The 25,097-nt window shown below is 40.1% G+C and overlaps 1 protein-coding gene across 3 annotated transcripts in view; it reads right to left on the reverse strand.

The window, feature by feature from the left end:
* Positions 1-1,646: 1,646 nt before the first annotated feature.
* The window catches only part of WDR11 (WD repeat domain 11), a 56,630-nt gene continuing 33,179 nt past the window's right edge, over positions 1,647-25,097 (reverse strand). For 2 of the 3 annotated variants that reach the window (XM_060098792.1, XM_060098801.1), the window contains 16 exons: positions 21,841-21,949; positions 19,716-19,840; positions 18,871-19,018; positions 14,572-14,678; positions 14,030-14,144; positions 13,478-13,649; positions 10,804-10,912; positions 9,823-9,885; positions 8,638-8,703; positions 7,450-7,627; positions 6,741-6,836; positions 6,036-6,201; positions 5,422-5,519; positions 4,849-4,994; positions 3,999-4,079; positions 1,648-2,575 (listed from right to left, as the gene is read on the reverse strand). In XM_060098792.1, coding sequence (XP_059954775.1) covers positions 2,419-2,575; positions 3,999-4,079; positions 4,849-4,994; positions 5,422-5,519; positions 6,036-6,201; positions 6,741-6,836; positions 7,450-7,627; positions 8,638-8,703; positions 9,823-9,885; positions 10,804-10,912; positions 13,478-13,649; positions 14,030-14,144; positions 14,572-14,678; positions 18,871-19,018; positions 19,716-19,840; positions 21,841-21,949 — 1,936 coding nt within the window. In that variant the 3' untranslated portion in view covers positions 1,648-2,418. Of the gene's footprint in view, positions 2,576-3,998; positions 4,080-4,848; positions 4,995-5,421; positions 5,520-6,035; positions 6,202-6,740; positions 6,837-7,449; positions 7,628-8,637; positions 8,704-9,822; positions 9,886-10,803; positions 10,913-13,477; positions 13,650-14,029; positions 14,145-14,571; positions 14,679-18,870; positions 19,019-19,715; positions 19,841-21,840; positions 21,950-25,097 lie in introns of all 3 variants that reach the window. The other variant, XM_060098797.1, reaches the window with a different exon arrangement.

Raw genomic sequence — 25,097 nt, forward strand, 5'->3', positions numbered from 1 at the left:
GACATGAAGCTTGTACTGATGCTGCTCTGCTATCTATTTTAGAAGAACAAAAGGTTCTGCTCCCACCTTCAAAGCGATGGAAATACCTAAAGCAGGAGCGCAGGCAGGCCGAGAGCATGCCACCAACCACAGAACAATTACTAACCGAACTGGAAAAAGGTAACAGTGAGCGACCGGAACTGGCTCTGTGAGAGCGGCCAGAGGAGTGGTCTCACACGGGGCCTCCCTTGCGCAGAAGCCCCTGCCCACCAGACCAGGTTTCTCCCCTCTACCCAGGCTCCCTTCATTGCCAAGGGAAGGGCCAAGGGCCTGACAAGCACACCTGTGGGGACTTGCACAGGGAGACACCTGCTGACCTGAAGTCACGGTCACTCTCCTTCCCAATTCCCGCTGCTTGCGTCACCCTGGGAAGCCTCCTTTGCTAATGCATTGATAACACAATGTGCTCAAAGACCTGCCGTGGAAAGGCAAGCTGAGGTTCAGAAAGACTGACTGTGAATGCGATTCACCTGCCCTTGAATTCGAATGCTCACCAGAGGGGCGTGGAGCACAGTTTCAGCTTTGGGCCCACAGGGTCACGGGGAAAGGGAAGTCCAGGTTCCGTTCAGAACGGGACTTTCAGTTGCATCTTGACACAGACGGGCTTCCATCCTAACCAGCCGGTCTGTGACATGCTCCAGGCTCTCGGGCCTCTCTGCTCAGCAGCTGCTGCTGAGCTGTGCCTGGTCCTCTCCTCCGTTCCCACAATCAGGCAACAGCTCACTGCCTATTTGCTGGCCTCCAATCCAAAGCACATTTAATTTTCAAGATGCCCTATGCTGGAATTTCTTGTTTTTTTTCCTCTGCTTACTAAGGCCAGCATTCTTTTCTCCTTTAGCTAGTTGACGGTTGAATTAATAAAGTCTATCCTGACAATCATTTAACTAATAAACAATATAAAGAGAGCTGGGTTTGCCCATGGCCTTCAAAAATTCTATGTAACCTACCTAGGCAAAGAAAGGGCAAGAAAGTTAGCCAATCACAGGACCAATGAATGGGTCCTGGGTTTCTTCTAGGACATTTAGCCAAAGCAATGGCCTGGGAACAAGCATTCCGGGACAGGCTCTTCCTCTCCATGCATCTCAGTTCCTTGTCCGATGGGGCAGACTGGTTGATATCTAAGGGTAGAGACTACGATTTTTTTTTTTTTTTTTTTTTGTGGTACGCGGGCCTCTCACTGTTGTGGCCTCTCCCGTTGCGGAGCACAGGATCCGGACACGCAGGCTCAGCGGCCATGGCTCACGGGCCCAGCCGCTCCGTGGCATGTGGGATCATCCCGGACCAGGGCACGAACCCGTGTCCCCTGCATCGGCAGGCGGACTCCCAACCACTGCGCCACCAGGGAAGCCCCGAGACTACGATTTTATCTAAAAACACCTCCTCGTGGGTGTTACGATACGTGCCACCGTGGACGTCCAGGAGGAGAAGACAGGAAGGCCATTTCCTCACCTCTGAGAGCCACAAGCCGAGCCCTGCCCACCCAGGAACTCAGAGGCAGCTCTATGCTGGGGCCCGAGTCCCCGCAGCCCAGGTTCTCCGGGTTCCGCAAAGCGGCTTGGTGCGCAGCAGCTCAGAGTACGCGAAGGTCTGGCTGGGATGAAGTCGCTTTTTATTTATCATTTCTGTAAATTATACACATTTAAATTTTTAGCAATAATTTATAACAGTCACATCTTATATAGTACAGTCATTGGAAGAAAACAAAGAATATTAAAGAACAGCGCCTTCAGAGAGGAGGTTACTGTAACGCATCACCGGAGTTAAAATCCAAAATATACAAGACTCCACATACTGGAACAAAACATAAAGCTTACAATTTCTCTATGAGCCTATGAACCTGAAATTACAAAATTTAGCAACTGCCTAAATCAGGAAATCAACAGTTCTGTTTTCAAGGTAAGAAAACAAGGAATGCTATGGTAAGTCACCTTTACTGTTTAAATGTTTCTGCTCTGTTTGTACCTGGAATGACTGTATATAAACACAGGCAAAGCACAGATTTCAGAATAGGTCTCACAAACTCCTTTTACTATAGATTTAAACCTAGTCAATGAGAAAAGCAATTCAGTTGCTTGGATCTTAAGTTTAAAAAAAATTAAAAGTGTTTCCAGGGACTCTTAAAACTGTCTCCAAAAGTATAAAATGTTATACTTTCAAAATCTGAAGCGTTCCCATCTTCCTCTGAGATAAATACAGGTCCTAGAACCTGCTCCTGACAGCATAAACATTCACATACTGCTGTGCACGTGTAGTGAAACAACCCACAAGGACCCCGGCAGGGACAGCATCCTCATGAGCCTGGGCTGTGACCGTCCTCAGCCAGACCAACGCCCCGGCCGACTGCTCGCGAGGCCGCGTGCCCTGGTACATGCTGACCTGTCACTCTTCAGTCAGTTCTTGCTTGGGGAACTCCAGCTCATTCAATAAATCTTTGCCAGCTGCTCCAGCTTTTGAAGCAAAAAAAACCGCTCCCTGTTTAAAACCGAGGTTCTTCAAACTGCGGGCATAATCCGCATATATAGCAGAGATGAGTTTCTGTAAACCACAGTTAAGGAAAAGAAGGGCAATAAGGGCTCCACCAGCCTCCCACAGGCCGGAAACAATGACCAGCTCTGCTGGAGTGTCCACAGGAGGGCAGCACGGGAGAAGCACAGGTACCTCTTCCCCGGGGGAGGGCAACTCCCGGCGGGGGGAGGCGATGTTTCAGTGTGTAATGTCCCTGCACTTGCACCAGCTGAGCCCAGAGCTTGTCCTTCTACAAGACCCAACTAACATCCTCCCAGGTTCTCCAAGGTCTAAATGCACTTAACGACTGGAGAAAGAAGGATGAGAAAAAGTGAAATTCACGTGCATACGCTCATGCCGTTTGAAAGTCGGAGAGGCTAGTGGTTTAAGGGGCAGGTGAGCTTCACCGAGAGGCTCTATTTACAAAGCCTGCCCCAAGGCAAGAGCTCCAGATGGCTGGGTGCTGGGATTTTAGACAGCCCTGTTCCACTGCGTTCTGATATCCAACATGGCTCCTTCAAACTAGAGCCAACTTCCCCAGTGCCTAGATATCTGACACTGAGTTCAGTTTAATTTTCTATAAAAAATATACAGAAAATCAAAACCATGACATGTAGAAATGAGGCCACAATGTAACAATTCAAGAAAAAGTGCAATGATATAACAACAAGGCCTCTGCAAAAACAAGGACCTGGGAGTTGGATTCTCAAGCTCATTCTTTTCAAAGAAACACATGTGACTCAAGTGACCTATAGAAGAACTGAAATGCTCCTGGTCATACATGGACCACAGTGACCTGCCTGCATGACACGTCTCTCTGAAGTGCTGCTGTGTCTTGTTCCATGTTAGACTGTCCCTATGGATAACAGCAAGTCTTTTTTTTTTTTTTTTTTTTTTTTTTTTGCGGTACGCGGGCCTCTCACTGCTGTGGCCTCTCCCATTGTGGAGCACAGGCTCCGGACGCACAGGCTCAGCGGCCATGGCTCACGGGCCCAGCCACTCCACGGCATGTGGGATCTTCCCAGACTGGGGCACGAACCCGTGTCCCCTGCATCGGCAGGCGGACTCTCAACCACTGCGCCACCAGGGAAGCCCAACAGCAAGTCTTTTTATTCTATTCCAGTATGCATTTATTCCAGTAGCAGCCTCCTCTACCTTTCCTAGTCTTCCTCTATCTTCTTTTTAAGTTCAAACAAAACATTACAAAATTCGGGCTCCCTCCCCTTTACAGCCCTTCCTGACCCTCCGTCTATCTCACAGCTGATGCCGGTGGTGCAACAGCCTTCCTTCTGATTCCGTCCCTCTCGTTTCTCCCTCTTTCCTGGCTCTGGAAGGTCAGAATACAGATCTTTCTCGATAGAATAGTTCTTCCCCAGCAGCACAACCAAGAGAGATTCTAAAACCCACTCACAGCATCTGCCTCCCCTTCAGCACACATGTCCCGGCAAAGGATATCTGTGTCCTCGCTGACTTCAATCGCACCGTACTTGAGACAAGCTTCCACAAACAAGGCCGCTCTGTCGAAGTACCTCATGCTGCTCAACAGAACACGAGTTAGGTGCTGTAATTTATGGTATCTGAGAGGAGAGCCGTCCCAGGGCGTGTTTCTATGTAAAGAGTTGTACACACTCTCCCCGGAAGCCCGAGTGCTGCGTAAGTCGCACCAGCACCGTTCTCAGCCCCGGCTTAGAGGAAAGGAAGGGAGAATTCTCATGCCCCAACCCCCGGCTCTTTTTTATTAATACTTAAAAAAAATTGTGAAATCGTTGAATTCCACAGAAATCTACAGAGATAGGACAAGGATCCACGTACCCACTGCCCAGATTTAACAAGTAAGCTTTTGAAGTATCTGCCTCAACCTACCTCCCTTAGTTTTTAAATAAATAAAATGTCCTATAACAAGTGATGAGTATTAATTACCCTTCAAGGTTCTCAGAGGGACACCTCCAACTCGCCACACTTTCTTCACCCTTCCTACTGCCTTCTAGCCTTCATCTCAGTTGCTCTACTCAAAGATGAATTGTCCCCAATTCTCTGAAGACTTTTTTAATATTCTTTTAAAACAGGTACCTGTTAGGTGTGCCTAGCATATTGGTAGGAAAATAACACAGTTCCTAGACCAAATGAAGAATTAATAAACATAGACTGTTCCATCCCTTCAGGTTTCTTTTTAAATAAACCTATAATGTATGCTTCTCCCTTCACTCCCGACACCGAGGACTACCATCCACCCGGCAGAGCCTCACGACAGCGTAAGGTGGTTAATCCCGGGTGGTCCTGACCAGCCGCGGACACTGGGTGTACCTGTGAAGCGTCTCAGCCACGCTGGAAAAGCAGCCCAGGGAGAGGAGGACCAGGAGGGCCTTTGACTTCTGGTTCACTTGAGGGGAGCAAAGGTGGTCAACCCACCGCTTTAAAACATCAGCGCACTCTTCTGAATTTAAACGGACCTGGGAGAGATGCCCACGTTAAAAATAAAGACATCCTGCACTATAGAAGGAAAACGGGATCTGTACCTATGAAACAAAGCTCAGCTCTGCTTTATTACACACCCCCTGATGCTGCAGCATCATGACCAGCAGTGACGGGGACCCACACCTTCGGGACCGAAAGGCCTGGCAACACCTCTGGGCTGTCGTCTGGGCTCACACCCCAGTAGGGAGAGGAGGCAGCTGCTTTCACTTAACTGCTACGAATGCAACCTCCAATTTGCAATCAGAAATGTAATTTATACTCAAAGAATAAGAGGATGAAAGTTGCAAGAAAATATTTGCAAAGCCGCTTTGCAGCCACAAAAATGCTTCTAAATCTTGAGTCCGAAGTTCAAGACTGAACTTTCTATCCCAAATGTCCAAGGCACCTCCTAGAATCACCTACTTTGGCAAGCCACGCTGCCCGGCTCCACTCGCCGTAGGTCTGCAGGTAGCGGCAGGCATCCGCAGCTTTGTCGATCAGGCAGAGCAATTGAACACCCTCTGGAAGACAGAACAGCAGCCCCACCAGTGACACTGGAGCTGTCTCTCTGACGAGTCACTAAAGGGTAGAATCCCCATGTGACTTCCTCTGGTCTTGGACGTTTTATACCTACCTATTGGAGACATTACTGACCTAAATTTTAAAATAAAATATTAAAATAGGGCTTTACCATGTTACCACTCAAATGAACAGGGTTGGAAGTACACACACAGTCCAGAAAACAAGCAAGTAAAGCCTACCTCACTCACTGGTTTTCAGCATTTAGGGTGTCCAGGTTTACCCAATTTATGCCTATTGTCTTGGCAATTATTAATAGTGCCCCATTTACTCTTGAAAAAGCACTCTGGTCTAGATGATTACATTACATGGTCATCTTATCAACGGCTAGCAGTGATCTTTCTACTTTTCTCCAGTGTATATAAAAAAGAAAGAAATAGCCCTAATAACCAATTACTTTCCAGGAGTGGGTCTGATTTTCCAGAGTATTGACGAATATACCCCAATACATGCCTTACCTGCCAACTTCCCATTGGCAATCATATTAGTTGCCACGAGCTTAATGGTGCTCTGGGAGGGGCCTGACGAGGTGACCGTTGTGACCAAGCAGGCTTTCAGTGAATCACAGTAATAATGCTGGTTATCTGCGCTTGTTTCCAATAGCAACTGCACAGCTCTGTCTGTCTAGTAAGAGAAACAGTTCTTCTAATTACGAGGCCGTTTTCCTCCAACATAACCTTTTAAAATTCATAATTTGGAGCACTGAAGTTTTCAGCTTAAAGAGGACTTTTCTCAGAAATGTTCGTGAACACTTTGTTTACGTATATACAAGTTGAACAAAAGTACAACACTGCTTCTTTAGGACAAATGTAAAACCACATTCTGGTTTATACAGGTGCTTACGTAAGCTTTGCGCCCATCAATTCAAAGACACAAAACCGAAACAAAACAAAACTAGTTAGGCCTCATGTGACATTATGGAAGCCAAAATTACAAGCTGGTTAACCATATATATATCTTTGCTTTCTCAGAATGTTTGTTGGTCTTATTTCGAAAGAAAGCATAAATTTATACTTATACTTTTATACTTTTAGGGAAACACTAGTGTGTGTGTGTGTGTGTGTGTGTGTGCGTGTGTGTGTGTGTGGTATAAGTAATGCTGTAAATTACTAATCAACTAGGAACTCAGCGAAACATGAAAAGAGTTATAAAAACTGACATACTTGACCCAAGAGAAGTAGCTGGTCTGTACATTTCCTGGTATGATCATAAGTTGACCGTTTCACTTCCTGGAGATTCACCCTTTCCAGCTGAAATTTCTAGAGTAGAAAAAAAAAAGAGAGAGAAAATTGAGGCTGGATTTTAAAACTTTTGAATTATTTAAATTATACTTAAAGTCATTTTAGTCAACATTACTTTGACTTCTGAGGTTATTAATCAGCTTCATAGAAATCTAACATTTAATAAGAATCTAAGAAGAAAAAATGTTGAAATGTATTATAATCTGTGTGCAAGTTTGCCTGCTTACAGAAACTGGCACTTCAGTAGAGCTGGAAGAAAAATCCCTATGTGTAATTTAGTACTCTACTGGAGGTTAAAAAAATTATGAAACTACCTTTATATATACAGAACAGCAAATTCAAACCAAGTAAATTAATTATTTGTTATTTATAGAAAATTAAAATGAACCAAGTTAAAAATTTTAAGACCAAAAAAAATTAGAAGACTGTTAATAATAAAATTTTAATGTCTATTTAAAAACTCTGTAAGCATTTATGAGCTTTTCAAGTACTGAGTCAATCCTTTTTTATGTGAATGTGCCAAGGGACTCATTTCTATTACGTGGACCTTTACTTAGTGCGAAAGTTTCCCAAGGTTAAGATACTTACAAAGACAGAGCTTTAAAGGTCTTTAATATATGAAACATAATACCTGAAAATAGGCATTTTCACAGAGCACATCATAACATATGTCTAGTGGGTTGTTCACTTTGTCCTGAGGAGCAGTTTCTTTAGCAGCTGGTGTGCTTGCTGACTTTTCCTGGGACAAGCTATGCAGGTAGTGGGCAGCGACAGTCCAGAAGTGCAGCTCCGATTCATCGCCGTAAAGCCTGGCAAGGGTGAAACCAAAGTTTCCACTGAACTCACACAGCAGAGTGGGGCCTGGATGGGGGCTTCCCACAGTAGCTTCAAGTGCTCGGAGCATGGTGCTGGCATGTGAAAGACCACGTGCTGGGCTGGGTGGAAGAGGTGAAGCTGCAAGTCCTCCAGCCCTGTTACTGGGTGTCAAACAGCACAGGGCTCTGGCTGCATGAGGCCCCTTCAGACCCAAATCCCCCTTTGTTCTGTGTTAAGAGGAACACCATGGTTCTGAAGCCTGGGCCATTATTTACCTGGTTTGCCATTAGCATACCTTTCAATCTGGACCAACTAAGGAAGAAGTTCCTCTGGAATAACTGACTAGATAAGGTGTGGAAATAATATGCTATTTATTCTCTGGGGAGTGGAGGGAAATATCTTCTTTTTTTTTTTTTTGCGGTATGTGGGCCTCTCACTGTTGTGGCCTCTCCCATTGCGGAGCACGGGCTCCGGACGTGCAGGCTCAGCGGCCATGGCTCACGGGCCCAGCCGCTCCGCGGCATGTGGATTCTTCCCGGACCGGGGCACGAACCCGTGTCCCCTGCACCGGCAGGCGGACTCTCAACCACTGCGCCACCAGGGAAGCCTCGGAAATGTCTTTTTTTATAAGAGACAACTCTACTGTACAGTAAGAATGTATAGGTTATTACTTCTAAATATAATTTACTGGTATATTTAATACCAATATTGGTATACCAATATATATAGGTATATTTATGCACTTTGTAGCTGATATTTTAAAAAGCTGTCTTTAGGAGGGAGTCTTTTCAATAGAGAAGGCCTAGACCTCATGTTTAAAATGTAGGGTTTTTTTTTTCCTATTTGTAGTACTACTTTCAAAATTAATTGTAAGCCAACTATAAAGGATGAACTGATATATTTTCTAAAATCCAAGAGTTTGGTCTTAACTAACAACCTTAATAAAAGAAATGAGTTAACCTGAAATTCCCCATCTTACACAAAACATTTCAAACAGAGTTACCTTGAAACAAGCAGGCATCTCTGCAAGAGAGTAAATTCCGGATCGAGCAAGAGATTCTTTATGTCACTGCGGACAGGAATCCAGACAAAGGCAAGACAACATTTTTGAATCCAACAATAAAGGAGATAAATCAGTATACTCTTAAAATGAAAAATCCTACCCAAAGGGTATGTTTAGAACTTACAAAAGAAGTCACTTTGCTGTGACCCTGAAACTGCAAAAGCTTACAGGGCTTAGAGTGTATCTAGGTTTGGAGAAGCAGTACCCATCAACCACCACAGCTTAAGGCTCTAATTGTGATTTACCTTCTTGCTTCTTGAAGCAGTTCAACTCATGTTTTTAAAAGTATGAACAGCTGTCTAACTATAGGAACAAGAATGTCATTGTTGATAAAATGATTTTGCTGATAATCATCAGGAACAGTACATACTTTAGAGACGCATTCAGAATTTATTCTTGAACGTATTCAAAAGTTAAAATATTTAAGGAAGAAAGGCTAGTGTTTTTATAAATTGCTATTTCTAAAATAGCCAAATATAGAAGATTTATAAATCAGGAAGAAGGGAAGATAGTCTTTAAATCTATTCTTTTCCATTTAAACATAAAGGCTAACCTTGGAAGAGAGAAAACAATAATTATTTCGAATTTGACATCAATAAAATATTCTATTACGTTAATTTATTAAGTATTAAAATACATGTGGCAGAGTCTAGATTGCAAAAACATGTTATGTTTTACCAAGAACTCCTTGTGGACCCATATTTTTCTACTTCCTTTCCAATATGATTCCCAGTACATATTTTTAAATGCTCTTGGCTCTAGGGAGCATATTAATTTCTTAGCCAGAACAGTGCACACACAGCTCCTGACACAGAGAGCTCACTTTAGGAGAGGGAAGCGGACACACAAGAATCGCCCTGTGTACACCCTCTAACATGAGGCTTCGTAGGGGGCTTGTGCTGGAGGCAGGCTGAGCTACAAGATGTCCACCGCACAGCAATCTGAACCTTACTTCCACAAGACAAAGATTCTAAAGGGAAACACACCTCTGTGAACAGAATGGTCTCTCCGTGGGCCACTAAACATTTTCTAAAACAAAGCTTATTTTAATTTTAAAAAGCCTAAATCATTATGTTTTTTTTTTCATATTCTTATCTTCTAATAAAACAAAGTTAGAGTGCTTACTTAGACAATGAGTTCAACTGCTCTTGAAGGAGATTCTTTATGTCTTCATTTTCTGGGTAATCACTGTACCAAGAAAAGATTTTAAATGAGTTCATTTTCTCTTCACTTACAACAATTTATTTCTTCACCAGAAAAAAAGTTGTATTAATATAGAAGTTTGTAGTCCTTGGTTAAAAACCTGGTTGTAGACCAAAATAGCAACAGTCTACTCAGGAACCTACCAATCATCTTTAATGTCTGCTTTTATGTTATTTAGTCAAAACCAAGAAATGAGTACAGAAAGTCTCCTTGGCTTTCAAGAAACCAGAAAATTTATCAGTGAGCTCTAAAAACTATCAGATTTAGATTCATGTTAATAAGGAACTTAGCAATGACTAAAGGAATCTGCTTGTTCTGCTCTGCAAAATGACCATTCATTTATTTAAGTAGATACTTCTTGGAGAAAAGACACCCCATCATATGATTATCTTTTTAATTCCCCTAACCCATGCTTATCTGTGCATTCCACATGGCATAAGTCCTGGAACACCTGTGGTAGCTGAACTAATAACCACTAATAATGTGAATATTTTTTTGCAATGAGGCAGACCATAAAACATAAAATACCTCTGAAGTAGGCCCCTTCAGGCTGCTTCTAAAAAGAATTAATCTTGTCCCCAAATTCCTCTCGGCTTCAACTGGCCCTCTTCACACTCAGTACGCCATGCCCCACGTTCAGACAGTAAGACTAGCACAAAGCCACCTGAAAGCAGCATGTGTACTCGCAGCTGTGCACAGGCTCAGGCTTCCCCGAGGTCCCCAGGAGGGTGAAGGCAAGAGGCAGCTCAGTGACTCTTCTAGAGGGTCTGCCATTACTGCTCCAGCTCGGCTTTAAGGTTCCAGTCCCTATAAGCCCTGGAGACAGGCCACCGCTGATTTTCATGGGTGTCCTTCAATCTTAAATCAATTAGGAAAGGAAAACAAAAATGCAAAAAAACTTACAGATGAGAAATGTCTAAAGAATACCGTCCATTCCAAGGCTGATGTAATAAGAAAGCTTTCAAGGCGAGGGCGGCCCTTGGAACAAGGAGATATGGGCACCACACAGGTTCTAGACAAAAAACAGTTTTTGCTTTTAATAAGTAAAATTTTATACTACTATAAAGCTTCAGCTATAGACAGTTGACAGAGAAGTCAGCAGGGAATGGTGTGTAAGTCTGGTGGCAACTCAGAGAGTAATTCAATGTAATCACTACTTGCGACACAGGGGCTAAGAGTTGGGGAGAAAGCGAGACTGAAGAGTCTCTGACACCATAGTGATACTATTTAAAGTGCTTGGAAACAGCATCATACTAAATGTTATTAACGTCTCATACTCTTGAATTCCTTTTAGATGCTGCTAAAAAGAATTTTAAGATTGTTTTATGCCATTTTATGCAGTGTGGGCAAGAAAGATTCTCCAACTCAAAAACAGGGATTCCAATTTTCTACATTTGTCTGATACCTCCCCCTTTGTGGGGGCGGGGGGAGGTATCAGACAAATGTAAATAAAGGCCAGGTGGAAGAAGAAGACGATCTAAGCTATTCTAAGAAAACGTATTGGAATCAATATATTATGATTTTTCTACTTGTCATCAAGGAGAATTGAAGAAAATACATTAAATATTATATCACTGCATATGACCTCATATGATTTTTTTATCTGACATCAGTAAGTCCAAAATACATTTCTAATTCCTCAGAATAGGAATATATTATATCAAACAGATTGATATTTTTCCAAGCTCAAATCAGCACATATCTGGCAGCAAACACAGACATCTTTTTCCTAACTCCATATTTACACTCTCACCAGTTTTTATTCTTTAACATTTATTGAGTGCTATTCTGAGTTTAAAGTTCAATATGTGGAAATATGCACAATTTTATTGACCTTTCCCCATTATTATTTAAAAATTGTTCGCTTTCTGGCTGAGGTCACACCAACAGAGATTGGATAGGAATAATTTTTTTTTTTTTTTTTTTTTTAGTATTAGGAACACTTTAAAAGAAAAATGTAATCTAAAATCTGGCTGCAGGTCAGCCGTTCGGGTATGTGCTAATGATGGGCTCTAATTCTGTAGTCAGTTTAATTTAAAAATAAGTCCCCTGGCTATGGAGATTTTTAGATACAAATTTTAAGTTAAAGGTCAAAGAAAAGTTTCTCAAACATTTAGATTATATTTGCACACTTCTTTACCTAGAATTAGTAACTAAAAGAAAAATTATCCTTGAAATTCCCTTCATTTCCTTAATAACTTTATGTTTAAAAAGTATTGGGCCTCCCTGGTGGCGCGGGTGGTTGAGAGTCCGCCTGCCGATGCAGGGGATGCGGGTTCGTGCCCCGGTCTGGGAGGATCCCATATGCCGCGGAGCGGCTGGGCCCGTGAGCCATGGCCGCTGAGCCTGCGCGTCCGGAGCCTGCGCGTCCGGAGCCTGCGCGTCCGGAGCCTGTGCTCCGCAACGGGGGAGGCCACAGCAGTGAGAGGCCCGCATACTGCAAAAAAAAATAAAAATAAAAATAAAAAGTATCTATGCTTGTCCTTCCCTAGGAGGAAGTCTTGTTACGTCTGCAGAGCCGGCAGGTGTCTCAAGGACACATATGGGAATGCAATGCTCCATTTCTGCCTCAGCAGATGGCAGACACGGTTACGGAATAAGAAGTGGTGGTTTCCAAACACAGTGGCAGGGTGGGGCAGTGACACACACAAAAGCACACCTAACGTAAGGTAGCCCAGCCAACATAAACAGCAGCTTGGTAGTGCCTCAAGCACAAACATAACATGAAGGGGCAGGTTTTCAAAACACTGTTGCCTCCGAATGTGCCAAAGACTGACTCTACAGAGGTACAGACAGTTCCCAGAGCTGACAGTTTCTAAGATGAAACTCAATAAATGACTAAACGATTCTCAAATGAAATTTTTTTTTACAGATCAGATAGCTTAGAGTGTACACCAAATATATGCTTGGAGAAAACTTAATGAAGGAAGTCTGATTTTCAAGTAGATTGATGGGTGCGTTCACAAACTTCTCATCCTCCTTTTACAGTCACGGCTATTTTTGCTAAAATATTTTTCACTCTGGAAAAAAAAATCTGGAAGCATAAACCATACAAAACCATACAAAAAAGGGTAAGGTAGCGCAATCATCTAATTTTGTTTTGACTGGCCCTTTAACAAATCATAAAATGGGCATCAAAATTCATGATACTTAGAACACTTTCCAAAGTGATTTCTCCATGATGCATGGTTGAGAAAGATATAAGGCTCACTATTAAAAAGCCAGCGGCACCTTATCACTAGATTTATGTCCTCTGATGAGTTCTCCTAAAGTCTGCGGAAGCCATTTTTATAAATGTAAACATCTTTGCTCTTTTGACAGAGCGCTTAGAAAAGGGTCAAGGAAGGGGCGCTTGGTAAACCAGAGTCAGGGAATGACTGACGTCTGCAGTTACAAAGAGTCTAGCATCTCAGCAATAAAGACACTCATGCTTTAAGTTAATATATAATATTTTCTTGAACTCAGATTCCCAGAAAGCAAGACTGAGATGAAACAGAAGCATCTCTCTCCCCCGAAGAGAGCAGCTGGTGCAAAATAAAGACAGGTTTCCAAGCATCCTTTCCCTAGAACTCCATACCGGTTAACTCCTGTTCATCCATCCTAAAACATGTGGACTTCATGGACATCTCCAGGATCCTGATACATCCATCATCTGAAGCCAGAATCACTTTATCTGATGTACACCAGTCCACGTCCAGTATCCGAAAGGTTACATTTCTTCCACTTCTTAAACTGCTCACCATCTGAACCTTCAAGAGTGAATTTGATTGTCACTTTCACAAAGAAAAGGAAGATGTTTATCATTCCAGATTAAACAGTCAAGGAAAGACAGCGCCTGTGGCAAAGGTCCAGTTTACGTTCAAAACTGAACAGTCTTTGGCAGTCTACCTTCCACATGCAGACTGCATTTTAAAGGTCCCAAAGATAGTGATAACATTAAAAATCTGTTGAGCTATCACCTTTAAAACAGAAATACTGTGAAAGAAAAATTTTAAAGGAAGAAAACTTTTAATAAGCTTGACAAACCCATTACATAGTTTTCATTTCTAAATCAGAAGGAAGAAAAAAATACATAGTTCCTGTGGCCAGCAGCTTCATTTGCGGTGTACCCACGTGGAGTTGGGCCTACCTCTTTAGTATCCCATACTTCAGCTCCATCATTGTACATTGCTATTAATTTTTGGTTTCCTTTACCAGGGGCAAAACGAATCTTCCTCACCCAACTTCGGTGTGTAGGTATTCCTCTGAGGACAAACAAACAAAAACCAAAACACCAATATGAAGTAGAATAATATCTCATCATCAAGAGATATGTCCAATGTCTCTTTCTATTTCTGTTTTTGACACGGTCTAGTGATGTGACAGGAGAATCTCTGCTTTCTGGGACAGGGGCCACGTATAACAGAAAGTGTCTGCTCTTTAACAATGGCTGGAATAGTGTCCCAGGACTTCTGCATGAGCCACCTGCAGATAAGGGTCTTCTATGAATGTTCCGGAGTTTGGCTCAAGGCCCTTCCTCCCAAGTTCAGTGACAAGAGACCCAAGGGTCCAAGCTCCACATGACCATATTTGGCGACCCTGCTTATTACCAAGGCACAAGCCTCCAATGGAATCATACCAAGAGATTTTTTTTTTTAAACCAAATAACACGATTGCATTTTTGACTCATACCTGGATACTCTGCCTTTCAAATCCCAAAAATTTAAATTTCCATCCACATCTCCAAGAACTAATGTATCACCTTTCCAAGCGATGCAGGTAATACTACCCATACTTCCCTAGAAAACAACAGCAACAAATGCACATCAATTTCACCACTTACAAGCAGTCATAAGAGAGAAATATTTTCATTTAATAACTGTGATAAAATAATAAAGCTATTTTAATAAAACCTAATTAAAAATGGTTTTGCTTTAGTAAGAACATCATCAAACACTAACAGAGTTCAGACACTACGAGAGCTACCTAGCATTTCGATTTCAACTAAGAAGAACCAGGAGATTTCAATTAGATAGACATTGTTATCTGAACTAGATTTATAGAAAAGGGATGTCTTTTGAGGAAGAACTACTTCAGAGAAAAGAAAATTAAAAGAAGAAAAAAGAGAAGGAAAGGACACCCTTTCAAGAGAGCTCCTGTCTCCAAGTTATCCCTCGCTGCAAAAGGATAAATAAATCTATTCTGGGGGAAACTTAAAGCTGTTTCACAGCTAATTGTTCAGCAATTTCTCTATTGAAAGAGAGGATCCATCACTATGTAGTACACCTGAAACTAACATAATATTGTATGCCAACTATATTTCAATTAAAAAAAGAGAAAGAAAAAGGGGATCCAGAGCTTCACTGATACCTTCTGGAATAAGGAAGGTGAAGAGATACTGTGTATTAAAGGCATCTGCACAATTTGAATTCACAGAAGGCTCTGCAGAGAAGTTACACAGGGAAACACAAATATAAGAATGAAACACTACTGTAATAAATCCAAGTGGGGAGAAAGGAGCTTCAAGCTCTAACACATGCACAGAGGTCATGTGATGGAGAGCCGAGGAGCCTGGGCTCTGGGGTCAGCTGCCTGGGCTTGAATCCAAGCTTTATCATTTAATTTGCTGTGTGATTTGGGGCATGTTTACTAATCTTTCTGTGTCTAGAACTTATCATCAATAAAGTAAGGTAAGCTCACAGAACCTGAGGAGTTCCTGTTAGTGCTAATAAATTTCTACAGGTAAAGGCTTTATGACAATGCCTGCCACAGAGTAAACAGTCAATACATGTTAGCTATTAAACAATATTATTGCTCAATTACTCTTCTACTTATTCTCTACTTATATTAAAAGAAATCTTGTTTAATTTATAGAACAATGTAAAAATTCACGTGTTTAGTTCTCATGGCATCGATAGTAATAAGTAGGAAAGTTCCAAGGGTTTGCCAAATTGGCTATTAATAGACTTGCACACACACCAAATACTGCATAAATCATAGTGTTAGTCAAGAAACAAAAGAAAAAATTGGATTGAGTATTTTAATGAATTCAATTAATAAAAAACTTAGAAAGCTATGTTAAATAGAATTCTGTATAGTATAAAGATCTTATTTCTATTCTCCTGACCATATTAACAGAATGTTTAAGAATTTGCCTTTAAATTTACTTTTTCAGTCTTAAATTTTTTTTACATTTTATAATCTTATTTTCTAACTTCTAAAAATTAGAATATTAAAGTTTAAATTTGCCCAGAAATCAGTGTTACCAGCTTAGAATTACAAGTGATGTATTAATACAACTGCACAATTTAACAACCCAGACCTTTCTACCTAAGAGCTTGTTGATGGGATATAAGCCATATGGAAAGTCTAAGGTGCTTTCAGAGGATGTGGCACAAACTCGCTTTGTGACTCCAAATAATCCCAAGAGAACCAGTGTAAGATTTAAAACTCTATGATAGAGTATTATTAGTTGACATTGATATGTTGCCTACCTGTAAAATATGATGTTCAAAAGATCAGAAGTAAGGCTGGCAGCAAAGCAAAGATATTCATTCTCTCCTGCTATTCTGGTTTTCTGAATAAAGGCAGTCAGTCAACTATAAACTCTCCATGAGAACATAATTTAAAATATGTCAAGCTTTCTTCTTCTTTTCCAATTTTATATACTGTATAGTTCTGGGGCCAAAACTCAGGGGAAGTTTCAAATCAAAACAAATGTTTAACACTTTACATTTGGGAGGAGGGTAAGATAAATATTGGATTAAAATAAACAAACAAAACCTCTGCCTAAATTCTACATATTAGTCATTGAAAAATATTTTGATTACTGCAAATAAAAATAATGAACCAAAACCAATTTCTCATGTTTTATACAGTAGATGCTTAATTCTCTTTCCCTAAAAATAATCTGCTCTAAAATATGCACTAATTTCACTAATAAGGCTGGATCCTTATTAGGATGGTCATTCCTTGAGGAAGCTGCTTCTAGCTGTGGAATAAAATGATCTGGCAGGCAGAATAGAGACTTGCTATAGCCTGACTTCAGATCTCCATAAAACAGTGTAGAATCTTAAAAGCTGTGTGGTGCAACAATCCTGAAAGAAGCAGTTACAAAAAGAAAAATTCATGTGTCTAATGTTCAAAAATTTTAAACTTTTTTTTAGGGTGAGGGGGAACTAGAATCTCAAAAATTATTGGATTATTTCTATTCTAATCTCAAATGTGATGTGATTAGAAAACAACGAGACTGAGCTATTTTCAAGTGCCGCTATCGGAGTTCAGATGGGTCCTTCTCTGGAGTCTAGAGGAGGAGGTCTGAATATTACTAAGGAAGCAAACTGATTTTCCAGAGGACAGCTCATTACACTGCAAGTCTTATGTCCACACCCTTTAACCGTAGCTTTTCTTGCTACACACTTAAAGTTACTGCTCCTACTTATAACTACCAAATATCAATTTTTCACATTTGCATTATTTTCACACTAGTGAAAACTTCTGGCAATATTAGAGAGTTTAAAATAGACATGACCAAGTCTCAGATATGACTTGTTCTATATAACAGTACAAATATAATTACAGTTTGAAAAGCACTTTCACATGCTAGTTTCAATCTTTATTAATGAAGGTTTTTTGAATGCCCTCAATTCTTCTAAAGTTGTTAATAAGGAAGATGTGGTAGCCAGCCCCTAAGAGGCCCACCCCCCTACCTGATTCTGCCTTTGGTATTCCCGTCATTTGGTAGTCACCTCTCACAATGAACTGTGACCCAACAGCATACTGTGAAAATGTGACTTCTGAAAACAAGGTCCTGAAAGACACTGCAGCTTTCTTTTGCTCTCTCTTTGATCACTCGCTCTGGAGGAAGCGAGCTGCCATGTCTGAGGACACTCAGGCAGCCCTATGGAGAGGTTCATGTGAGGAAGAACCAAGGCCTCTCATCACGGCCAGCATTAATAGCCATGCGAGCGAGCCATGTGGGAAGGGGATCCCCTGCCCCAGCCAACATCCTCACTGCAACCTCATGAGACTCTGAATCATCTGTAAAATATGGGGGTTGGCATTCGCCTACAACATTCCATTTTTAGATAACAATTTTAAATCAATATATATATATTTAAAAAACCATCTCATCCTCCACTTAACGGTTATAGTATTATTCGTTAACAAAAACATCTTCTTCATCCATCCATTAAAAACAACATGTGAGGGCTTCCCTGGTGGCGCAGTTGTTGAGAGTCCGCCTGCTGACGCAGGGGACGCGGGTTCGTGCCCCGGTCCGGGAGGATCCCACATGCCGCGGAGCGGCTGGGCCCGTGAGCCATGGCCGCTGAGCCTGCGCGTCCGGAGCCTGTGCTCCGCAACGGGAGAGGGCACGGCAGTGAGAGGCCCGCGTGCCGCAAAAAAAAAAAAAAAAAAAAAAAAAAACATGTGAGATACATGTTGACGCAAATTATTAACTACAAAACCTTGGTTAGAGAACTCCACAAGCCCACAGGAGGATATATATGTTAGTAAATATTAATAAATATTTTTACACCTACAACCTGATTACTATTACCCAAAAATAATACTAGGTTTTAGTCAAATCCTTCAGGGTAATGCTTGAAATGGAAAGAAAAGAAACTAGAGTCAGACAGACAGACGGGTTTAAAATGCTGCTCTGCCACGTCACTAGGCTGGGCAACCTGGGGAAAGTTACTCACTCTCCCTCAGTCTTGTCATAGATACAATGTAAATAATTCCTCATGGATTATTATACTGATAAAAATGAGTAACACACGGCTAAGTATTTAATCGAAACAGTTATAATGCTGTTCTCTAGCAGTACGGAACAAGTTTAATCAGTGATAATAGCTCCTTAGTAAAGTTTATTTACATTACACTTTTCTGAGATAGTTTTCAAACTCAACTATGGCTTCACTGGATATAGAACCAATAAGGACTTTGATAAGAAATCTTGATGAAGATTTAATCACAGGTTGGACTCACGTCTGGTGGAATCCGAGCGCTATCTTTCACTGAGTTTCCTTCAACAGTGAGATGATAAACTTGGCCATCATTATCGGTAAACACAAAATGCTCCCGGGCAGAGATGTTCTGACTGAGTTCAGATTTACTCTCAGCCTCCTGCAACAAGCTTTGGGATAGAGGAAAATAAGATAAAGATATTTCTTTTCCCTAGAGTGACATAGTTAATTAACTCACCCCAAATACAGATGCATTAACAGGGGGTCAAAACCATTTAAAAAAAAAAGAAAGGCTGAAACTAATCTTTGCCTAGTAATAACAGGAAAACACAAATTACTCCGAATGCCACGAGTGAACGTTTACCCTGCACAGAAAAACGTGGTGATCTAGACCTCACACAAGAAAAAAAGCCTTTTCGCTGTTTCTGCTGCAGAACAGAGGCCTTACCTCGACTCATCATTCTCTCTGAAGTTTTTTATTTGTAAATTTAGTGGGATGGGGGCGGGGTGGTACGTAAGTTAGAATCCCTAATACATTTCCTTTGGTGAACATAAATGACAATATGATCCATCTGGATATTCATGCTACATTCATTTGAATTTCAGAAGCTGAAGTTTATGGAGCAGAAGGGCACTGAGAAAGATCATATTCACTAACAGGTGCTGATGTGTAGATGTCACTGCACCGGTTACTGCTGCAAACTGCACCAAGCAGTGCAGTACTAAAACTAACTCTATAGTAATAGGAGCATGTACTGAAACACCAATGTATGTTCAAAAGCAGACTAGAGGTGCCTTGGGATGACACTTGTCAATTTCCCAACCATGACTTGGCTATTACAAATGACAGGGGCGGAAACAGGGTACCTGATCACAGATGACTCAACAACACTCAGCTCTGTATCTGAGACCACGGTCTGGCGGGCCATGGCCTCTCGGGTAGCCAGCTGTTTCTTTCTTAAGCTCTTCAAGTTGTGAGAAGGTGACCACTCCTGCGAAGCAAAGACAGACATGCCCACAAGTGATCAGTTTCTCTGTCAAAGAACCCTTCCAGAAGAGCTGGGCATACCCGCCATTGCCCAGCGTCACTTATTATTATTACATATGAATTCACAATTTGTTCTTAGGTTTTCCTTTTTTCAGAAAGGTTGAATGAATGCATCTTCATTACAGCTATGGTAGAATATTTTAATGATCTACCTCTATTTCCTTCTACCTCTAATCTTCAATTACAGCTTAAGGAAAAAGAGTTTAATGGCCAACTCCAACAGGTTTTAGACTTCTGATGCTTTCATTTTTTACAGAATGAAAATAATACATTTAATGATGGTATCTCCCACTCCTTACCTCCCCACCTCCCCCTTAGGTACACAAGGTAAGATGATCACACTCCTCCAATCATGGCCCATTATCATCTGTAGGTCCACCCCAAACCTCTCCTTTTATTTATTTACTCCTGCTTATTCTAATGCATTTAATCTAATATCCTCTCATATGTATAAATTCTTAACATGTAGTTATTTTACATGCACATATTTGTGATCTGCATTAACAGTAGTGTGTTATATATCTCCTCCTGTTTCTAACTCCTTTTACTCAGTGCAATGTATTCAAATCCCACCTCTGTTGTTTCTGCATGTTATATAACACTCCATAGGTACATCTGCCAATTTTTAGCCTAGTTTTTAGTTTAGTTTAGTTTCTCAGCAAAAGACACCCAGATTGTCTCTATACTCTCCTCACGGCAAATTACAATGCAGTCAATATCCTCACAAAAGTTCCTGTATGACCAGAAGCTGATCAGCTGGAATACAGAGGATGTCTGTGTTTGCCTAAGTGCTGCCAGTTTGCTCTGCAGAATGGCTTCACTGGTCTAGATACCTATCAGCAGTGCCAAGGAATTCCTATAGCCCATATTACACCCACATGGGATGCTACATGGCTTTACACTTTTTGTGTCTAAAAGGTATATCATAGTTATTTTACTTTGCACATCTCAAAACCGATGAGTTTGAACATTTCTTCACATGCTTGTTGGCCTTTTAGGTTTCCCTGCCATTCATTAACTGCTCACATGCTTGTTCGTCCTTCCACTGGGGCTCCTGTTGCTTCACTGCAGGAGTTCCCACAATACTAATCCCTTAGAGGGATTAGTTAGCCCACTGTCCATCTTAGACACTGGAAAATTTCTTTTTTCAACTTGTCTTCTATATTTAACCTTGACAATGGTCTGATTCATTGAATAGAAAGCACCAATCTTGATATAATCAAATTCATTCAATTTTTTTGCCTTTTGGTTTGAGCCTCAGATATCCTCTTTTGCCCCCAGAATAGAAAAATATTCTTCTGTATTTGCATTAATTTTATAGCTTTACTTTTTTTTACATTTAGGTCATTAATCCTGTGGAGCCCACCTCTGAATATGGCATTATGCAGAGATCCAGTATTTTTCTCCATAAAGTAAGACAGTTTCCCCAATACTGTCTACTAAACAGTCTGTTCCTCCTCTTGGGTTTGTGAGCTACTTTACTGTACATTCAGTTCCCAAACATTCATGGGTCTGTTAATGAGCTCTTTATTATACTGATCCATTTCTCCTTCTTGGGCCAATATAACATTGCTTTTATTTCTATGGTTTAATAATATGTACTGTATGGGGTAGGATGGGTCCGACCCCCACCCATACTGCCTACATTACTCCTCCTTTTTCAAGGTTGACTATCACCTTTATTTTTCCATAAATATTTTAGAATATGTTTATCATGTTCCTCAAAATATCTAAATTAAATTTTAATTGGAATTTAATATAATATTAGCTTAACCCATCCAAGAAAATAAGAGTTGTCTCCATTTGTTTAGATCATCTTCTCTGAATACACATTTTTAACAAGAAAATACACAGGAGTAATGATTTCAATTCAAGCTTAAGAAAAATATTCATCACATACATACATACCTAAATAAACTGTTTACTTCTTAAATTGTAACTTACCAAAGCAGTTATCACAGGGAAGTTTTTGGACATTTTTCTAAGAATGGTACAGGTCCTAACATCCCATAACTCCAGGGGTTTATCTTTGAATACAACTGCCAAATACTGCCTAAAATAAACAAAATTACTAAATAAACCTCTTTTTTGCAAAATTTTCACAAGCAGTGCAAATAAAAAGTTCAGTAAATCAGAAAACTCAGATGACACATTCTAAACAAAGAGAATTTAAACTAACCTTTAGCCCTCATGATTAAAAGTCCTAAGAAGGTGAAGCTCTAAAATGACCTGTGAGAGCCACATAGCCATAAGGAGGCAAGGAGCCCAGCTCAGAATGATGAGCTCACATCCTGGGGCCACATATTACAATAACCCTCCTGAGGCTCAATTTTCTCATCAACACATGAAAATACCACTACTTACATCAATGGATTGATTGCTACGCAGGTTACGGTAAAAATTAAATGAAAAAGTAAGTAAGGTTTCTATCATGCCGACAGTGAGGAAATGTGACAGAGGAGAAAGATCCCTGTAGCGCAGTGTTATCAGAGGACTCCCACTTGATAATTATGTGACCTCAGACAAACCATGTGACCTTTTGAGTTTTATTCTGCTTAGCTTTAACATGGCAACACCTGTCTTACATACCTCACTAAATACTGTAAGGATAAAAAAAAAAAAAAACGACCAGCACACATGAAAGACTTTTATAAACCGTGATGGATTATACAAATGCAATATGTTACATTTTTTATTATGTCTAATATAAAAACAAGTAAAGGCATGTATGTAAATAACTAATATAAAAGAGAATCTGGTAAATGCTATAAAGATTCACTATGAAAGTTGAGATTACTTTTGACAATAGGAAAATGGCATTCTAGGCAGAGTTACAAGTGTGATAAATGGCAAAAGACAGGAAAGGACACAGGGTGTCTGGGGGAACATGCTGTGTGAAATGCAGAGTATGTGAGAGCAATCCTCATGAGAAAGAAGCTAAAATGTGAATTTTGGATTCACATTATAAAATCCCTAAGACACCCTAAAATGCAATGCTAGCATGTGTAGAGATTCATCCTGCAGAGAATAGCAGATCACTGAGTTTTGAAGAAGTGGTGATAATGTGATCAGTTGTTTAAGATGTATTAATTTAGCAGGCTTGTGTAGAGTCAAGACTGACTGGAAATAGAAGAGACTGGAGTCCAAACAGTTTGAGCAATTCTCAAACTTCTTAGTCCCAGGACTCCCTTACATTTAAAAAAATTATTGAGGCTCTCCTCCAAAGAACTTTTGTTCTTATGTGGGTTATACTAACTGATATTTTGCATATGAGAAATTAAACCTACTATAATTATGAACTATATTAATTCACTCAAAATGAAAAAAAGAGAAAATAACTACCAAGATGGTAGATGAAAACATATGCCATATTGGTAATTACATTAAATATGAATAATTTAAACAATGCAATTAGAAGCAAAGATTATCAGATCAAACAGTAAAACAAGTCCCTATTATATGCTCTCTGTAAGAAATCAACTTTAAAGAAAGAGATAAGTTACAAATAGGAGGAAGGAAAAAGATATACCATACAAACACTAGTCAAAAGAAAGCTAGAGTGGCTATACTAATCAGACAAATCAGACAAACTTCTGAACAAAGAATATTACCAAAGACAAACAGGATATTTCACAATGATAAAGAAGTCAATGAATCAAAAGGATATGATAAGCATGGCAGTCAATGAAACAGAAAACAGAAAACCACAGAGAAAAATCAAAGAAACCATAGAAGTTTCTTTGAAAAAATTAATAAAATTGACATAATTTACTATCAGAAATGAAAGAGACATTACTCAGATCACAGAGCCATTAAAAGAATAAGGGAATTATTATGAACAAGCTTATATCAATAAATTCAACAACTTCGATGAAATGAATGGACAGGTTACTTGAAAGACACCAACTACCAAAGCGTACTGAAGGAAATATATATATGGAACCTGAAGAGTTTGGCATCTATGAAAGAAGATGAATTTATATTTAAAAACTTGACTGCAAAAAAAATTCTAGGCCCAGATGGGTTCCTCAGTGAATTCGCCCTATTTAAGGAAGAAATATCAATTCTACACAAACTCGCCTAGAAAAAAGAGGAGGAAATATTTCACAACGCATTTTACAAGGTCATTACCCTGATTCCAAAACCAGTCAAGGATATTACACAAAAACTAGACCAAAATCCTTCATGAACTCAGATGCAAAAATCCCCAATAAAATATCAGTAAATCAAACCCAACAGTATATCAAAATATTAGCAAATCAAATCCACTAATACATCATGACCAAGTGGAGTTTATCCCAGGAATGTCAAGTTTAACATCTGAGAAATCAGGCAATATAATTCACCATATTAAGCCAGCTTAAAGAACAAAACAAAAACACACCAAATGATGACGTCCATAAATGCAGGAAAAGCATATGACAAAATTCAACACCTACTCAATGATACAAAGTTTCAGCAAACTAGGAACAAAAAACTTCCTCAACCTAATAAAGGGCATCTACATGTATCTACAGCAATATCTTTCTAGATATGTCTCCTCAGGCAAGGGAAAGAAAAGCAAAAATAAACAAATGGGATTACATCAAAATAAAAAGCTTCCGCACAGCAAAGGAAACAATAAATAAAACAAAAAAGACAGCCTACCGAATAGGAGAAGATATTTGCAAATGATATATCCAATAAGGGGTTAATATCCAAAAATATATAAAGAACTCATACAACTCCCCAACAAAAAGACAAACAACCTGATTAAAAACTGGGCAGAGGAGGTGAACAGACTTTTTCCCAAAGACATACAGATTGCACATGAAAAGATGTTCAACATCACTAATTACTTGGAAATGTAAATCAAAACCATAATGAGATATCACTTCACACCTGTCAGAATGGCTATTATCAAAAAGATAAGAAATAAGTATTGGTGAGGACGTGGAGAAGAGGGAACCCTCAGTTGGTGGAAATGTAAATTGGTGCAGCCACTATGGAAGACAGTATGAAGATTCCTAAAAAAATTAAGAATAGAACTACCATATGATCCAGTTATCCCACTCCTGGGTATTTATCCAAAGAATACAAAAACACTAATCTGAAAAGATACCTGCATCTCCCATGTTCATTGTCACATTAATTACAACAGCCAAGATACAGAATCAACTTAAGTGCCCATCAACAGAGGAATGGATAAAGAAGATGTGGTG

Source organism: Mesoplodon densirostris, chromosome 1 (genome assembly GCF_025265405.1).
Source record: "Mesoplodon densirostris isolate mMesDen1 chromosome 1, mMesDen1 primary haplotype, whole genome shotgun sequence".
In the NCBI taxonomy this organism is placed as follows: Eukaryota; Metazoa; Chordata; class Mammalia; order Artiodactyla; family Ziphiidae; genus Mesoplodon; species Mesoplodon densirostris.